The sequence below is a fragment of the Podarcis tiliguerta genome (assembly GCF_965153285.1).
Source record: "Podarcis tiliguerta genome assembly, chromosome: 13".
Taxonomy (NCBI): Eukaryota; Metazoa; Chordata; class Lepidosauria; order Squamata; family Lacertidae; genus Podarcis; species Podarcis tiliguerta.
Window position 1 is genome coordinate 11,026,653 of NC_139546.1, and position 16,235 is coordinate 11,042,887.

At 43.3% G+C, this 16,235-nt stretch overlaps 1 protein-coding gene across 2 annotated transcripts in view; it reads left to right on the forward strand.

Annotated features, from left to right (window-relative positions):
- The window catches only part of TANC2 (tetratricopeptide repeat, ankyrin repeat and coiled-coil containing 2), a 197,838-nt gene that overhangs the window by 119,081 nt on the left and 62,522 nt on the right, over positions 1 to 16,235 (forward strand). For both annotated transcript variants that reach the window (XM_083407362.1, XM_083407363.1), the window contains exon 6: positions 12,112 to 12,260. In XM_083407362.1, the coding sequence (XP_083263488.1) occupies positions 12,112 to 12,260 (149 nt within the window). The remainder of the gene's footprint in view (positions 1 to 12,111; positions 12,261 to 16,235) is intronic.

Sequence of the window (16,235 nt, forward strand, 5' to 3'; positions counted from 1 at the left end):
CAGCATGCATTCGCTCCATAAGACGCACACACATTTCCCCTTACTTTTTAGGAGGGAAAAAGTGAGTCTTATAGAGCAAAAAATACGGTATATACATTAAAGCTGTTGTTTTCCTCCCAGTTTTAATTTGCTAACTTAAAGTTTCATCCTGCTCTCTTTGGTTTCAAGGTACCTGTGATTTCATCACATTAAATTACTATTGTCCAATATTTTTAATAACTGATGCTTTCTCCCTTCCGCTCTGTAGGCCTCATACTTTCCCAGCACTCAGATAAGCCTGCTTGTCTCTGAAGTAGGCTCCCAGTGGTGTTAGGGACAGGCAACTCTGTCTTAGTTTCTCATTTTTCCGGTTGTGTTCTACACATTACCCACATTACCACATCGTTTGCTGGATTGTTTTTTAAAATGTCCTCATGAAAAGTAATCAGCACTTTTATTTCTCACAATGCACATATTTTTACATGCCGTTTTGCCTAATACAGTCGTACCTTGGATCTTGAATGCCTTGACTCCCGAACAATCAAAATCCGGAAATGAGTGTTCCGGTTTTTGAACGATTTTTGGAAGCTGAACGTCCGAGGGGGCTTCCGCGGCTTCCAATTTGCAGCAGGAGCTTCCAGCAGCCAATCAGAAGCAACGCTTTGGTTTTCGAACATTTTGGAAGTCGAAAGGACTTCCAGAACAGATTCTGTTTGACTTCCAAGGTACAACTGTATACTCTTTTTTTTTTTTGGGCAAAGCAGTTTCCCCTGGTAGAATTCAAAGCAATTTCCCTAAAACATTTTTTACTAATATATGCATTTATATGCACAGTTTTCCCCAGTATACACATTTTTTACATATTACTTGGCTGAAGAACTGCACCGGGAAATGTTGAGAAGTGCAAATTTTGAAGGTTGGCCATGTTTTGGTTCACATATTCTTTCTAAAAGTGTAATATTTACTTCCCTTCAATGGAGAACTTCTCCATTGTCACTAAGAATTGCTGCAATGAAAGATTTTCTGAAAAAGAACAGCAGCCCCCTGTCTACATTTCAGACAGTCATGTCAGGGAGGGGAGGATATCTAGCATAACCATTCAGCTACATTGGATTTTCCTCTCTCTCCCCCCCCCCCCCCATCTGACAACTTCATGGCTATGGAGCCTCTAGTAGATGAGGGAGCTTTGTCTGTTACAGAACTATTAACATATTGTGAGCCAAAACAATTATTCTGGTTGTTGTTTTTCAGACTTTTGAAATAAATACTAACTAGGGCACTTAAATCTTCCATTTCCCCCGAAGTGCTACTCTAGACTGTAAACCATAGAGAAAATGGATCGGAAGTTATTTCCTAAATGAGATAAATCAAAAGAAAAACTTTGGATTTTACCATTAGCTTAAATGATAAAGAATGTTACATTTAGCCTTGTTGGCCTGTTAGGGGACTTTGCAAGCTGGGAAATTAATGCATTCTCTGGGTTCTGTGACGGGGTGGGAGCAGATATATCAGAAAACAGGATACCAGTGTGGTTTCAAAATGTTGAGATAAGGGAATTCCTTTTATCAAAATGTGGTGTGCAGTGTATTGTCACTCATTTGCTAATCTGCAGGAAGTGTACAACATATGGTCAACTTTTATCTTCGTATAACGTAACCACTCAAAGAGCTCCCTTGTCAAGTAGGAATCTGTTAAAAATGCAGCATACTATCTACTACTTCATTGCACTGGCTCTCTGCAACTTCAGGAATATATTGTTAGGATATTTCCGTTCCACCTTAAAAGGGAGCAGGATGTTTGTGTCACAGCCTGCGCATTTCCTGTTTCACAGGATGTTTCTGTTGTGTCTTTGCTTTCGTTTCTCTCTCTGCCGGAACACTGAAGCAGGCAGTCATGTTTTTCTCTGTTCTGATCAACGCAGAAATAAACTTCTAAATAATGCTCTCCTGAGTGCATCTTTCGCTGTGTGCTTTATCTGCTGATAGAGCGTGCACGGCTCTGGAATGTGGCAAGCTATTTCTGGAGCTCGTGTCGCTAATTGCTGATACTACGTGTCTACGGGAGATCGATGGACGTCCGGAGACGACGTGGAGTCATGATGGACTTTGTCTCCCTGGCAGTATCCCAACATATATTAGCAAGCTGGACGTCTCAGTGGGGGAGAGATTTTTCAGGAACTTTTTCATATGAGAGCATGCCATTCTATAAAGGCAAGTCTGACGCGATGGGCGTAAAGGTTCCCCAGTACTTATTTGACTCATGTTGATGATATCAGCATTTTTCCTTATTTAGCCATCACCTGAAAATGGGACCTTCTGTCTGTAGGCAAGGCCCCCACTTCTTATAGCTACTGCATATATGACCCCAAAACTCCTTTATGCATATGGGTAAGAGAGCTATGAGGGACGCAGGTGGTGCTGTGGGTTAAACCACAGAGCCTAGGACTTGCCGATCAGAAGTTGGTGGTTCGAATCCCCATGACAGGGTGAGCTCCCATTGCTCGGTCCCTGCTTCTGCCAACCTAGCAGTTGGAAAGCACGTCAAAGTGCAAGTAGATATATAGGTACCGCTCCGGCGGGAAGGTAAACGGCGTTTCCGTGTGCTGCTCTGGTTCGCCAGAAGCAGCTTAGTCCTGCTGGCCACATGACCCGGAAGCTGTACGCCGGCTCCCTCAGCCAATAAAGCGAGATGAGCGCCACAACCCCAGAGTCGGCCACGACTGGACCTAATGGTCAAGGGTCCCTTTACCTTTACCTTTAAGAGAGCTATGAACTTAAGTTGCCCCTGCCTTGGTCTGTGTTTCCCTTTCAGTGCTGGATGAAAACCTTTTTATTTGTTCATGCTTTTTAGTTGTTTTAGTGTGGATATATGATATTATTCTCGCCTGCTATGTTTCTGTGATTTATTTATTTTTTGTAATTGTATTGCTTGGTGATTTATTTTTTGTAGGCCTCTCTGAACATTTCAGTTGAAGAGTGACCAATAAATACTTTTAGTAACACAGATACTGTTGACTAGGGCAACAAAGGCGGTTCGAATCCTGAACAAATTTAGGGCAGAATAACCAAACTATTGTGGGAATATAAAGTATCCTGAAGTTGAGGACTCAGTTTGCCAGTCAAGGTAATGCTGGGCACCTTCATACTTAAAATGGCTCAAATATTTTGCGCAATGTATTTATTCAGTAAGGAATATGTAGTCCTAATTGTGCTTACAGTGTCCACGCTTGAACCTCGGGTGTGTAAAGTAATAATGAAGATGTGAGTTCATTACAGCATGGAGGGCAATTTTCCTTCTTACTCATGAACCACAGTCAGCTCACTCGTACTTAATATCTAGGGGAGGACCTTCCAAATGAGAGTATGGGATATTTCAATGTCTAGTGGAGGCCCAGCACATCTCCTGCGGGAAATTAAGTATCACAGCAAAAGAAAGCAAAACAGTAGTTAAAAGCTCAAATTTGGGAAACTGTTAAATGAAATGTGAATCGACTGCAGTGTCTTAGCCAAAGGTTTGTGGCTGGACAACTGCAACTGTTAACTGAGCTGGAGGAAGGAGGAGTATGTGCCTTCCCCAGCTTTAGAAAGGTCTGCCTCGTATTATGGTAATTATGATTTATCATGCTAGGTTTTTTTCTTTAAAATGTTCTGTCAGGGAACTGCCATCGGAGCCAGAAGGAGAGGGAGGGCTCCAGAGGGATTCCGGAGAGCGTCCCGGGAGGGAGAGAAGCAGCAAATCTTCTGGGGAAGGAAATCAGCGTAGCACCAGTGGAGGAGGGGGGCAGATGGGGGAATGGGCGAGGTGGCTCCAAGACTCCTCGCCGGGGGCCGGCGGGGAGAGCACGGGTCCTCCGATGCCCACACCCTCCCTGCGCAGAAGGCTTCCGCGCAGGGAGAGTAGGCGGAGACTAGGCGTCAAAGAACTTTTATGCTGGAAGAAGTTCAAGAAACGCCCACTGACGGATTCTGGCAGCGATTGAGACAGCCACGGGCGAGTGGCTGTCCAGACAGAAAGGGTTCACTCAGGCAACCCACCCAGGTGTGGCGCCGATTTACGCATGAGCAACCCCAGAACCATTACATGTTCCAAATTAAGTTTTAATATTTCTAGATTTCCTCATGTAGTAGTGCTTTCGTGATCTTTTAATTTATTATGCTAAACAAAGATCATTACTCTGTTGTCCCAACAACTGTACAGTGGTACCTCGGGTTACATACGCTTCAGGTTACATACGCTTCAGGTTACAGCCTCTGCTAACCCAGAAATAGTGCTTCAGGTTAAGAACTTTGCTTCAGGGTGAGAACAGAAATCGTGCTCCGGCGGCGGAAGCAGGAGGCCCCATTAGCTAAAGTGGTGCTTCAGGTTAAGAACAGTTTCAGATTAAGTACGGACCTCCGGAATGAATTAAGTACTTAACCCGAGGTATCACTGTATATGAATAATGTGAGCAACTGTGGACATTCTAAGTTGCATGATTGCTGACCTTCCACTGAAACTTGTCCCCTCTAATGAAGCCTTGTCCATGTAAAGGCCAAATGAACCAACAGAGCTGGGTGTGAAACGTTGCAAATTAGTCTGATGAAAATTACTGATAAGCAAAGTACATAATTTATTGAGCTGGACTTTTATAAGCCGTACCTTCTACAGAGCAGACAAAAGGAGACATTCTGTGTGGGACAGAATTCTTCTGCCAATAGGGAATACAGCTAAAGAAGAGTACAGTGGTGCCTCGCAAGACGAAAAGAATCCGTTCCGCGGGTCTTTTCGTCTTGCGGTTTTTTCGTCTTGCGAAGCAAGCCCATTGACGGAGTAGCGCTATTAGCGCTATTGACATTTTAAGGGCTAAAAACGGCTTTTTAACGCTTGGGAGATTAGCAGTTTTGCTGCTAAAATGCTTTTAGCAGCTTAGCGATTCAAAATAAGGGGTTTTGGAGCGGGGGAAAAAAATCAATTTTTTTCGTCATTTTTCGTCTTGCGAAGCAAGCCCATAGGGAAATTCGTCTTGCGAAGCGCCTCTGCAAACGGAAAAACCTTTCGTCTTGCGGGTTTTCCGTCTTGCGAGGCATTCGTCTTGCGGGGCACCACTGTACTTGTAGAAAATGAAAGAATCTCTTGCACATCCCTTCCCCAAATGGGAGACCTTAACTTTTCCCCACACTCCTGTTTTGATGTGAACTGTTTGAGCAGGGATCAGACAGCCTTCTTGTAAATCCTCTTTTGCATCTTAGCAGAACATAAGTCACTTTCTGGCCATCAATGAACAGGGGCAACACTGTTGTGTCCTAAATGTTAAGATTGCAGAAAGAAAAGTAATGGTATATTATTTGTTTGTTTGTTTGTTTGATTGATTGATTGATTGATTGTTCATTCATACCCCACCTTTTTCCCTGACAGGGACTCATAGTGGCTTACAAATAAAATAGCAACAGCTAAAAATATTTTTTATAGTTAAAACAATTAAACATTAATAGAAATAATACTGTATTTATGCGAATCTAATGTGCAACACAATTTTCAAAACCTTGAAACCAAAAAAGTATTTGCTGGCAAATGTAAATGTGCCATCAAATTTTATGTGCACCCTAATTTTCACAGTGTAATTTGGCCAAAAAGGGACGCGGGTGGCGCTGTGGGTTAAAGCCTCAGCGCCTAGGGCTTGCCGATCGAAAGGTCGGCGGTTCGAATCCCCGCGGCGGGGTGCGCTCCCGTTGCTCGGTCCCAGCGCCTGCCAACCTAGCAGTTCGAAAGCACTCTCGGGTGCAAGTAGATAAATAGGGACCGCTTACTAGCGGGAAGGTAAATGGCGTTTCCGTGTGCTGTGCTGGCTCGCCAGAGCAGCTTCGTCACGCTGGCCACGTGACCCGGAAGTGTCTTCGGACAGCGCTGGCCCCCGGCCTCTTTGAGTGAGATGGGCGCACAACCCTAGAGTCCGTCAAGACTGGCCCGTACGGGCAGGGGTACCTTTACCTTTACCTTTAATTTGGCCAAAAATGGTGTGCATTACATTCAGGAAAATACGGTATATGTTCTCTCTCTCTCTCTCTCTCTCTCTCTCACACACACACACACACTCACAACAAACATGACATGGCACCAGCTGTTTCATTAAAAGCAGTCAGTTTCCCAACGTCTGTTGGAACAAGATGATCTTTACCTGCCAGCAGAAGCACAACAAGGAGGGAGCCAGTCTTAACTTTTTCTAGGGTGGCAGTTTCGAAGTCTGAGAGCAGCCACAGAGAATATGTGTTAATGACCTTAGTCCAGCAATTGCGAGGGGGGATGAGGCAAGTGGGAAGGAGAGCTTCTTTGGGGCAGCATTTGCCCCTCTCTTGGGCTGCCCATGTGAATGAAGTTCATTGAGCTAGTTGCTGGGTGAATTAAAGGTGAATTAAGTTTGTTTTAGGATAGAATTTTAAAGAGTTTCTAGTTAATCAATCTTTATCTTCAGTCCCTCCTCACCCCCAACAGGAGGCCTGAACTCATGGCCTACATTTTTTAAAAAAAGAAAAGTAAGTCAATCAGGCATCTTTAAAGAATGTTAGAAAGCAAAATGTGGAGGCAATACTCTAAAACTTATTTAGGCAAATATGGAGGCGCTGCTGTTGCTAAGGTTGCTTAGTCACTTAATCACTGTTGCTAAGCAATCAGAAAGAAGCAATGTATTCTTCCTCCTGGGGAGATTCACAGTCTTCCAACAAGAGCACTTTGCAGTGAGAAATAAAGGAGAAATAAAGGAACAAAGTAAATGATGACTTGTCCTTATCAGCTGTGTGGAAGGCAGAAATTAAACAGGGCAATACAATAATTGGGAAAAGCCTCACTTTTTCACATTCTGTCAATCACACATATTATTTCAGTATAGCACCTGATTTATTTTTGAACACTGTACTTCAGCACAGCAGCCTTTAACATTCTGGATGCTATTTTTGTTGTTGTGGATGAACTGAACTAGCAGTTCACTTTGTTAAAGGAAGAGCTTGCTCCTTTTTGGGCAGGATGAACCTGTACTAGAAATAATAGCTGAAAATAGTTGGTGTGCTTTGAGTACATTTTGGTGAAATCCAAAGAAAGCATTATCACAAATGGACCACCTGTTGTTGCATATATATAGAACGGTTGAGTTAGCTGGAGAAATGGGCAAGAAATCAACGCAATGGAGTTGCTGAAAAAGAATTAAACTGTTGATGAGTAAAAACTTAATTAAAACATACTAGAATGCACTGGAGTCAAATTGGAGAAGCTATAATAACATTATGGAAGAAATCCTAAGTTTCGAACCCAAAATATTCTTGCTAAGCATTAACAATATCTGGAGAGAAAGAGGGGGTACTGTTCCCTATAACAGCCAAGCTAATATATGCCAAATATTGGAAGGCTCTAGAAATACCTAAATTAAGGGAATGGTATGTAAAGTAATCGAATACATCTGTTTTAAGTCAACTAACAAGGGCACTGTAGAGGAAACAGGAAGCATGTAATTAAAATTTGTTTGAAACAGAATAGAGGGTTGTATTCAGTGTAGCACTAAAGTAAATGTCTTATTAGTGCAAAAACAGTTTGGGGGGGTGGCATGGAGGGAGGAGAGGGGAAGAAATTACGCTAGTGCCAGAATTTTGTTGCATACTGCCCAGGGTTGCTATCTAGTACAAAGATGGGGTGCAAGGTAAAGTATTCTGCAGTTGGAGCTTTGTATGACACTGGAATCAAAGGTGTGCTAAAGGAAGAAAATTACAGTGGTACCTCGCAAGACGAATGCCTCGGAAGATGAAAAACTCGCAAAACGAAAGAGTTTTTCGTTTTCTGAGTTGCTTCGCAAGACGGATTTCCCTATGGGCTTGCTTCGCAAGACGAAACGTCTTGCACCTTTTTTTTTAAACCGCCAATGCATTCTTATGGGAAACCGTCAATACACAGCGGTGCTTCGCAAGACGAAAAAACTCACAAGACGAAAAAACTCGCAGAACGAATTAATTTCGTCTTGCGAGGCACCATGTAGATCACAGAGAAGCTGACTACATTGTCTGCATCTGTCTTCATCGCAGAAGATGTGGGGCAGGTCCCTGTGCCTGAACAAACTTTCTTGAGAGTTTGAGGAAGTAATGCTGCTCTAGGCCTCATTGACATATAAAAAAATGCACAAAGCACTTTTAAGCTCAAATTTGAAATTGCTTATATTCTAACCAAAGTAACTTGTCCCTAAGGTCAGCCTCCATCCCTGAGGATGGGAAAGTGTCCATTGTAACACCAGTTTTTTAAAAAAGGGATCGAGAGGGGATATGGGGATATTAAAGGCCAGTTGACATATGTTATGATAACACTGCCGAAAACCATTATTGAAGATTAAATTGTCAAGTACATTTTAGGGTTGCCATATTCCCAAACGTGAAAATCTGGACAAAGATGTTGATATTTTATCTATATCTATCACCTACCATGCAAGGGACGCGGGTGGCGCTGTGGGTTAAACCTCAGTGCCTAGGGCTTGCCGATCGAAAGGTCGGCGGTTCGAATCCCCGCGGCGGGGTGCGCTCCCACTGTTTGGTCCCAGCGCCTGCCAACCTAGCAGTTCGAAAGCACTCTCGGGTGCAAGTAGATAAATAGGGACCGCTTACTAGCGGGAAGGTAAATGGCGTTTCCGTGTGCGGCTCTGGCTCGCCAGAGCAGCGATGTCACGCTGGCCACGTGACCCGGAAGTGTCTTCGGACAGCGCTGGCCCTTGGCCTCTTTGAGTGAGATGGGCGCACAACCCTAGAGTCTGTCAAGACTGGCCCGTACGGGCAGGGGTACCTTTACCTTTACCTTATCACCTACCATCTATCTATCATCTGTCTATCTATCATCTATCTATATATCGCCCTACTTGCCATACGTCCCGGACATTGTTCTGATTCAGCAAAAATCCACTGGATATATGGCAGCCCTAATACAGTGGTACCTCGGGCTACATACGCTTCTGGTTACATACACTTCAGGTTACAGACTCCGCTAACCCAGAAATATTACCTCGGGTTAAGAACTTTGCTTCAGGATGAGAACAGAAATCGCACGCCAGTGGCACAGCGGCAGCAGGAGGGCCCATTAGCTAAAGTGGTACCTCAGGTTAAGAACAGTTTCAGGTTAAGAACAGACCCCTGGAACGAATTAAGTCCTTAACCCAAGGTACCACTGTATGGATGAACAATCTTGAAGAAGCAGATAAAAAATGACTTTTGCAAGAGTAAGTCTTCATGGATGCTGTTGCACCTATGTGTGCACTGTAGGTAGTTTGATTCCATTTTTGTTTGGCGTGACACATCTTTTTGAGGGAGATCTGGGAGAACATCCAAGCACATTTCAGTTTTATTAGTGTCCATGTATTGTTTGCTCAGCAGGCACCATCCAAATACGAATTCTTCCACCTTGAAAGGAGCTAAATGGTTGATGTGTGTAACACCCAAATTGTTTTGTTACCTTTAAGCCCTAAACTGTTTGGGGCCAAGTTACTTGACGTAATTGCTGTGCATATAGGTCCTAACAGACCCTGTTAGCAGACCCAGCATCAAAATCAGCCAGACCTAGTAGCTAGAAAATGTTGTGGCCCTCTCACTTGAACTCCCTTCCATGTTGTTGTTGTTGTTTAGTCGTTTAATCGTGTCGGACTCTTCGTGACCCCATGGACCAGAGCATGCCAGGCACTCCTGTCTTCCACTGCCTCCCGCAGTTTGGTCAAACTCATGCTGGTAGCTTCGAGAACACTGTCCAACCATCTCATCCTCTGTTGTCCCCTTCTCCTTGTGCCCTCCATCTTTCCCAACATCAGGGTCTTTTCCAGGGAGTCTTCTCTTCTCATGAGGTGGCCAAAGTATTGGAGCCTCAGCTTCACGATCTGCCCTTTCTTTAGTCTCTTTTTAAACAGGCTTTTAAAGACTTTCCTATTTCAGCCTGCTTTCACTTACTGTTGATCTGGAGTTGTTGTTGCTCTTTCTGGATTGGGAGTGATTGCTGATCTGGACTGAGTTGTTTTCATGTAACTATCTTATTTTAATCTTTTTACATGTGTACTATGTTTTTAAATTGTCTTTGTTTAAGCTGATACTAGTTTTACCTTGCAGAGTCTTTTGCTTGAACTAGCTGGATGTAACTACCTAAATAAATAAATTGCTCTACAGAGTTCTATGCAAAGATATACAGAGTTTTTAAAAAGTGCATAGACACTTTTTGTTATGTTTACCCCTCTTTTGTAACTGCATAATTAGCTGTTTTGGACTTTTCAAAGGAGTATAGGGGAACACAATGGAATGCTTGACTTGACTTGAATACATTGTTATTTCATCCTAGAACTATTAGGGCCTCTTGTGAAATAGTGGCTCAAAATCTGAGCAGGTGTGGTGAAAAATCTTATCTCAGTTTTATTTTGTGTGTATGAAATTGGATACACAATAAAATGGTCTTCTGCTATGAATGAAATTCTCCTGAAAATATCTTGAGAGTATGAAAACCCCTTTTGAGGCACATTTAAAAGACAAGTCACGCTGCATTATTAATATTCCGGTTGTTCGTAAAACGGCACTCTCTGCTTGCACCGTATATCATTCCAGGAAACAGCTGCTTCGGCCAACGACTGTTGCTTGGGCTTAGAGCTCTCAGACGTTTTCCTTGTGAGTCAAGAAATCGTTTCCCCTCCTCCTGAGTGTAGCTAAGCTGCTGCAGAGTCTGGGGCTAGATAGAGAAGATGGTACATCTATTCAACACTTACTTGAGAAACTAGAAGTGTTCACTCATATAATCTGATCACGCCAAGGCCAAACCTCAATGGCCCCCTAGAATGATGCCACTTCTGGACTCATGGCCAGCCCGGACCTGGACCCCCATTCAGCACTGATGCTACCTTCATCAGGACTGTCTGGTTCTTCTGCTGTTTTTGTAAGTGCCACCACTACTAATCACTCACCTACCCTCCTCTCCCTGGGCCCAGATGTGTCTCCTTGATGGGCAGGCAGACAGACAGTCATGCTTTGTAGAGCCCTTCTCTGTGTCAAGCCCATCAGCTTGTACCTAACTATGCTTGCCCCTATGCCAGCCCTGGACACCATCATTTATATCATCTATGCTAGATACCATTGAGCGGTTGTTACACGAGATAAACAACAGGATGTGCACAGTCTGCGCCTCTTGCTCATTGTCATATTTTGTACATTGCTGGTGTCTCTTGAGGAAAACCCATTTGCTTTGCTACAAATACTTGCCTGCTTCACTGAAAACCCTGAGGAAGTTCTGAACTAAGACCTCCAGGAAGATAAAAAAGGAGTGGCCACTGTTTGTGTTAGGATCACAGGGTACAAATATCTGCAGAATGGGGTGAGGTTTGTTTTGTTTGCCTGTGTCACAGTGTAGTGTGATAATACAGTGACAAGACATGCTGCTCTTTGAGCCTTCACCTATCTTAATTCAGAACCATCTCTCAGAACAATCTAGCTAAAAGCAGTTCACCCCCTTGACTGCTGCTTTTATGTTGAACATTTAAAAAATGCTATTTATTTGTTTTTTATATTAACGTAAGCTGCCATGGCCAGTTTTGATAAGTATATAAAAATTGTACTGTTTAAACATGTAATCCAGGAGCAACTCTCATGAGCATATGTGTGTATAAACATTTCTTGGCTTGAGATTTATGGATGTGTTTCTAAGTTTAAGTTTGTAACACTGAAAACAGTAGCAAGGGCCTAGTATAAGAAGAGTTTTCTGTACATACAGACTCAACCAGTTTTGTTCAGAATTGTTCATAGGGGTTATTTATTTGCTTGCTTTGTAATTGTGGACCTGCAAAGTTCTCTCTAGGAAATCGGAATCTTAAGTATTCGGTAACTTTGAAGAACTTTTCTCTTTAATTATTAAAAAAAAAAGTTTCTGGTCCTTATAACAGGCAGTTGGATTGTTTCTATCCTATAGGTGCAATGAGATAATTTGTTTAGAAGCGAGCAAACACTCTTGGCGGGAGAAAATGGAACTGTATATTTGGTATATCATCATCATAATCTAATTTGAATATTGGGAAGAGATAGTGAGGTGGGAAAGACCTGGGAAACATTGGATAATGATGTTGTGAAGTATAATCTTTACAGTTGACATCCTATTTCCCCCCCCTCTCTGCAGGTGAAGCTGAGCAGGAACTGGGACCCCCTCCATCTGTAGATGAGGCAGCAAACACACTCATGACTCGCCTGGGCTTCCTCCTGGGAGAGAAAGTCACGGAAGTGCAGGCAGGGCAGCAGTACAGTATGGAAGTACAGGAGGACAATCAGGTGGGTTTGCTTTGTGCTGATTGATAGTGATTTGACTGTGTCTTGTTCCTTGACGTAACACTTGATTTGCAAAATGAGGGGTTCTGTTAAAAATATAATCCCCGGAAGCCATGGCTCATAATCTAAGATTCATCGGAGATTACTTCATAGGCTCTCTCTTCTCTAGTGGCAGAGGTAGGAGAACCTTGTCCCAATGAAATACAAAATGCTGATTTCGAATTGTGCGGCAACCGTAGTAGATTGGGACACAGCTGAAGTGGGTGCAAAGCTTGTCCCCTGTGGCCCAACTTGTTCCCGCAAGCTCAGATTAGTGGAGCAGGAGAGCTGAAAATAATGCCACATCTGGCAACCAATGTGCCCCTTTGGTTTCAGAAGTACATTGGTAGGGGAGTCTAAAAAGCCCAGGACACAAATTTTCATGGCCCTCTAGCGGCTATAGTGGTTTGTTTATCAGAAGTAATGTATTTAGTATTAAATCTGTAAGTGTATATGTGATTGTGACCAAATTAAGCCTCCTGGGCCTCCTAGACTGTGGAAATTTGTGCCTTGGGCTTTTTGGTCTGGTCTACCCATGTACTAAGGGGCGCGGGTGGCGCTGTGGGTTAAGCTACAGAGCCTAGGACTTGCCTATCAGAAGGTTGGCAGTTTGAATCCCCACAATGGGGTGAGCTCCCGTTGCTCGGTTCCTTCTCCTGCCAACCTACCAGTTCGAAAGCACACCAGAGTGCAAGTAGATAAATAGGTACCGCTCCGGAGGGAAGGTAAACGGCGTTTCCGTGCACTGCTCTGGTTTGCCAGAAGCGGCTTAGTCATGGTGGCCACATGACCCGGAAGCTGCATGCTGGCTCCCTCAGCCAATAAAGCGAGATGAGCGTCGCAACCCCAGAGTCAGTCACAACTGGACCTAATGGTCAGGGGTCCCTTTATCTTTACTTTACCCATGTACTATCTGAAACCCAAGGGTCACTTTGTTTGCCAGCTGTGATTTTTTCCCCAGCTCTCCTACCCCACTATGAGAGCCAATGTGGTGTAGTGGTTAAGAGCGGTAGTCTCGTAATCTGGGGAACCGGGTTCGCGTCTCCGCTCCTCCACATGCAGCTGCTGGGTGACCTTGGGCCAGTCACACTTCTCTGAAGTCTCTCAGCCCCACTCACCTCACAGAGTGTTTGTTGTGGGAGAGGAAGGGAAAGGAGAATGTTAGCCGCTTTTAGACTCCTGAAGGGAAGTGAAAGGCAGGATATCAAATCCAAACTCCTCTTCTTCTTCTTCTTCTTCTTCTTCTTCTTCTTCTTCTTCTTCTTCTTCCCACTAGAAAAATATTTTTCTATCTGCAGATGGGGGCCTCCCCCATTTACATTTTTAATGGGGAGAGGGGGGATTCTCCCATTTTCAAGCTAGTGATGGCTCTGCTACAGGCAGCAGAGTTCTTGTGGAGCTCCCAGTACCATGATCTACAAACTAATTTTAAAATAGAATGAAAAGAAACTTTTGATTTTTGAATGTTTATTAAATAAGCTGAGTTGTACATTCTAATGATGTTAGATAAAACAGGATAACAACTACCTCAAATAATAATTAGTAGCTAGGTTTACATCGAATAACAAAAATTAAAAAACATATCCAATCAATATTAAATTACTTAAATTTAAATCAAGTTAACCAGAATCACACACAGTTATTCAGATCATTCCCCAAATAGAACAGAGTTGCTCTGCATCATTCCAATATTGAATAAAAAGGCTTCATTTGTCAATGATATCACTGTGTTGCCTTCCCTCTATAACCTATCAAATTTGTAAGTTTAATTGAGTAAACTGTATCTCATACCCTCAGGCACTCGTTCTCTAAAGACAGTGGATTGATCTTTTTCTATTTATGACTGATAGTCATTCAGGCAGCCGTTAATAAATGAAGTACTATTTCTGTGCCCTCAGTTTAAAACGATGCCCTTGACAAAGCCAAATAAAATTAACAATGCAAATGAAATAATTTGTAGACATTTCTTCCTCCTGATGGCTCTAGTTAAGGCGCTTGCAAATATCTTAGGATTGCCTCCTCACAGTGGCTGCAAATGAGCCCAGCTAGAAGTGCTTTCCCGCCAAAGTTTAGGTCGACCTTGCATGGATATCACTATTTCTTATTTCAACAATTTATATGCTACTTAATCACAACAGTCTCTAAGCAATGTACAAGAAACTCAATGCAATAAGAATGAAAATCAGTTAAAATCATAAAATTAGAATTGTTAAAATGCCTGTTGGAGTAAAGAAAAAAGTATTCACGGAGCACCAAAAGTTCAACAGGAAAGGGGGCCTGCATGACTTCAGCCAGGAGTTCAATAAAGCATAGCTGCCAACCGTCCCTTATTTGGCAGGAAAGTCCCTTATCCTAGCACCGTGTCCCGCTGATGTCCCTTATTGATGATGTCCCTTAAATTTCCCGGGTTTCAAAGGAAGCAGCTCTTCTCCCTCCCTCCCTGCCGGCTAGAGAGGAGGGAGGCTCCACTGTGTTGCTTGGCTGCGTTGCTCACCCAATAAGAAGTCTAAGAATGACTGGGGGGTGGAGCTTGCATGCCTTGTGCCGATCAAATTGGCCGCGTTGCCTGGGGACTCACCTTTGCTCAGTGCTTCCCAGCAGAGAGGTGATGGTGGTTTTCCTTGCTGCATCCCCTTTGCCAGGTTGCTGCGCTGTGGGAACCACTGCTTGAGACTTCGTTTGGCTTCTGGCTGGGCTTTCTGCCTTTGGCTTGGAGGGGCTCAGAAGTCGAACATACTTGCCCCCCCAAATCCCTTATTTTGGCTGCTGGTCCCTTATTTTCAAGGCCGCTGGTCCCTTATTTTCAAATCTGTAAGTTGACAGCTATGCCATAAAGTTGGGCTCCAGGTTGATATGAGCTGTGCCTGTGAGTCATGGGGCACCATTAACATTGACCCCCAAAGACCTCTGTGATTGGGAAGACTCTCAGAGCAGACTGTTTGTTGCACAGAAATCCACTTCCTCTCCTTTACTCACTCCAGGCTGAGTCAGTATTGAACAGTATATGAGTGCAAAAGCAGGGCCAATGTTTCTTGCACTCTCAGTACCCTAGCTCTAGATTTGGTAGCTAAAATTCTTCCGTACTGACGGTATTCGTACCCAGTTCAAGTCATGGTACCCGGAGTTCATTCATATTGATAGTCCTGCTACCAAACTCAAGCTTTGGGGCATTTCTTGGAAGGGGCATTTCTGATATCTAGCTCAGGCTCCAGTATCTATAGTTCCTTAGTGCTGGCAGAGATTCTGTTTCTGATTCCAGCTGTCAGTACAACAGTTTTTGATACCCAACTCAAACCTTGGGAAATGGCATTTTACCAAGACATCTTTCTGAAGTCCTTTTGCAAGTGGTTTGCTTGCAGACAGACTTCAAATGCGAGCCCCTTTCAAGTTGTCACAGGATGTCATAATGGCACCAAGTGATTGACAGGTAACGTTGGCCTGCGTGGGGTAGAGTGGGAAGGATCTGACGTACCATATGGATGCACTTATGCCCTTCAGCTTAAATTGTATTGAGATTTTAATCACAAACTTTTGGAGAGTATATAAACATTCTTATGAATAAATAAAATGCGTTGGGAAGTGGAATTTCACACAGTCCCACCTTTAAGGTCATTCCATTCCAGCTTGAAAGGTGTCCTCAAGTGACAGCCTCCCAAACTGGGATTGGTTGGCTGGCTGTCTTTGAAGGCACAATCCCCATTCACCTCTTTGAGATGCCTTGTAGGTTTGCAAGTGGTAAATGTCTGAATTCTCAGCCCATGCAGTCTCTACCTGCAAATTTATATAATATATAAAAATTAGAAATTATTTGAAAGAAAGAAATAGGCCTAGGATTAAATTAAGTTATAATTAAATAAATGGGATTTAGAATGTTAAGAAAAGTGAATAAGATGGACTGTAATTGGGAATTGTTTTAGTTTAATAATGATATTGGAAAGC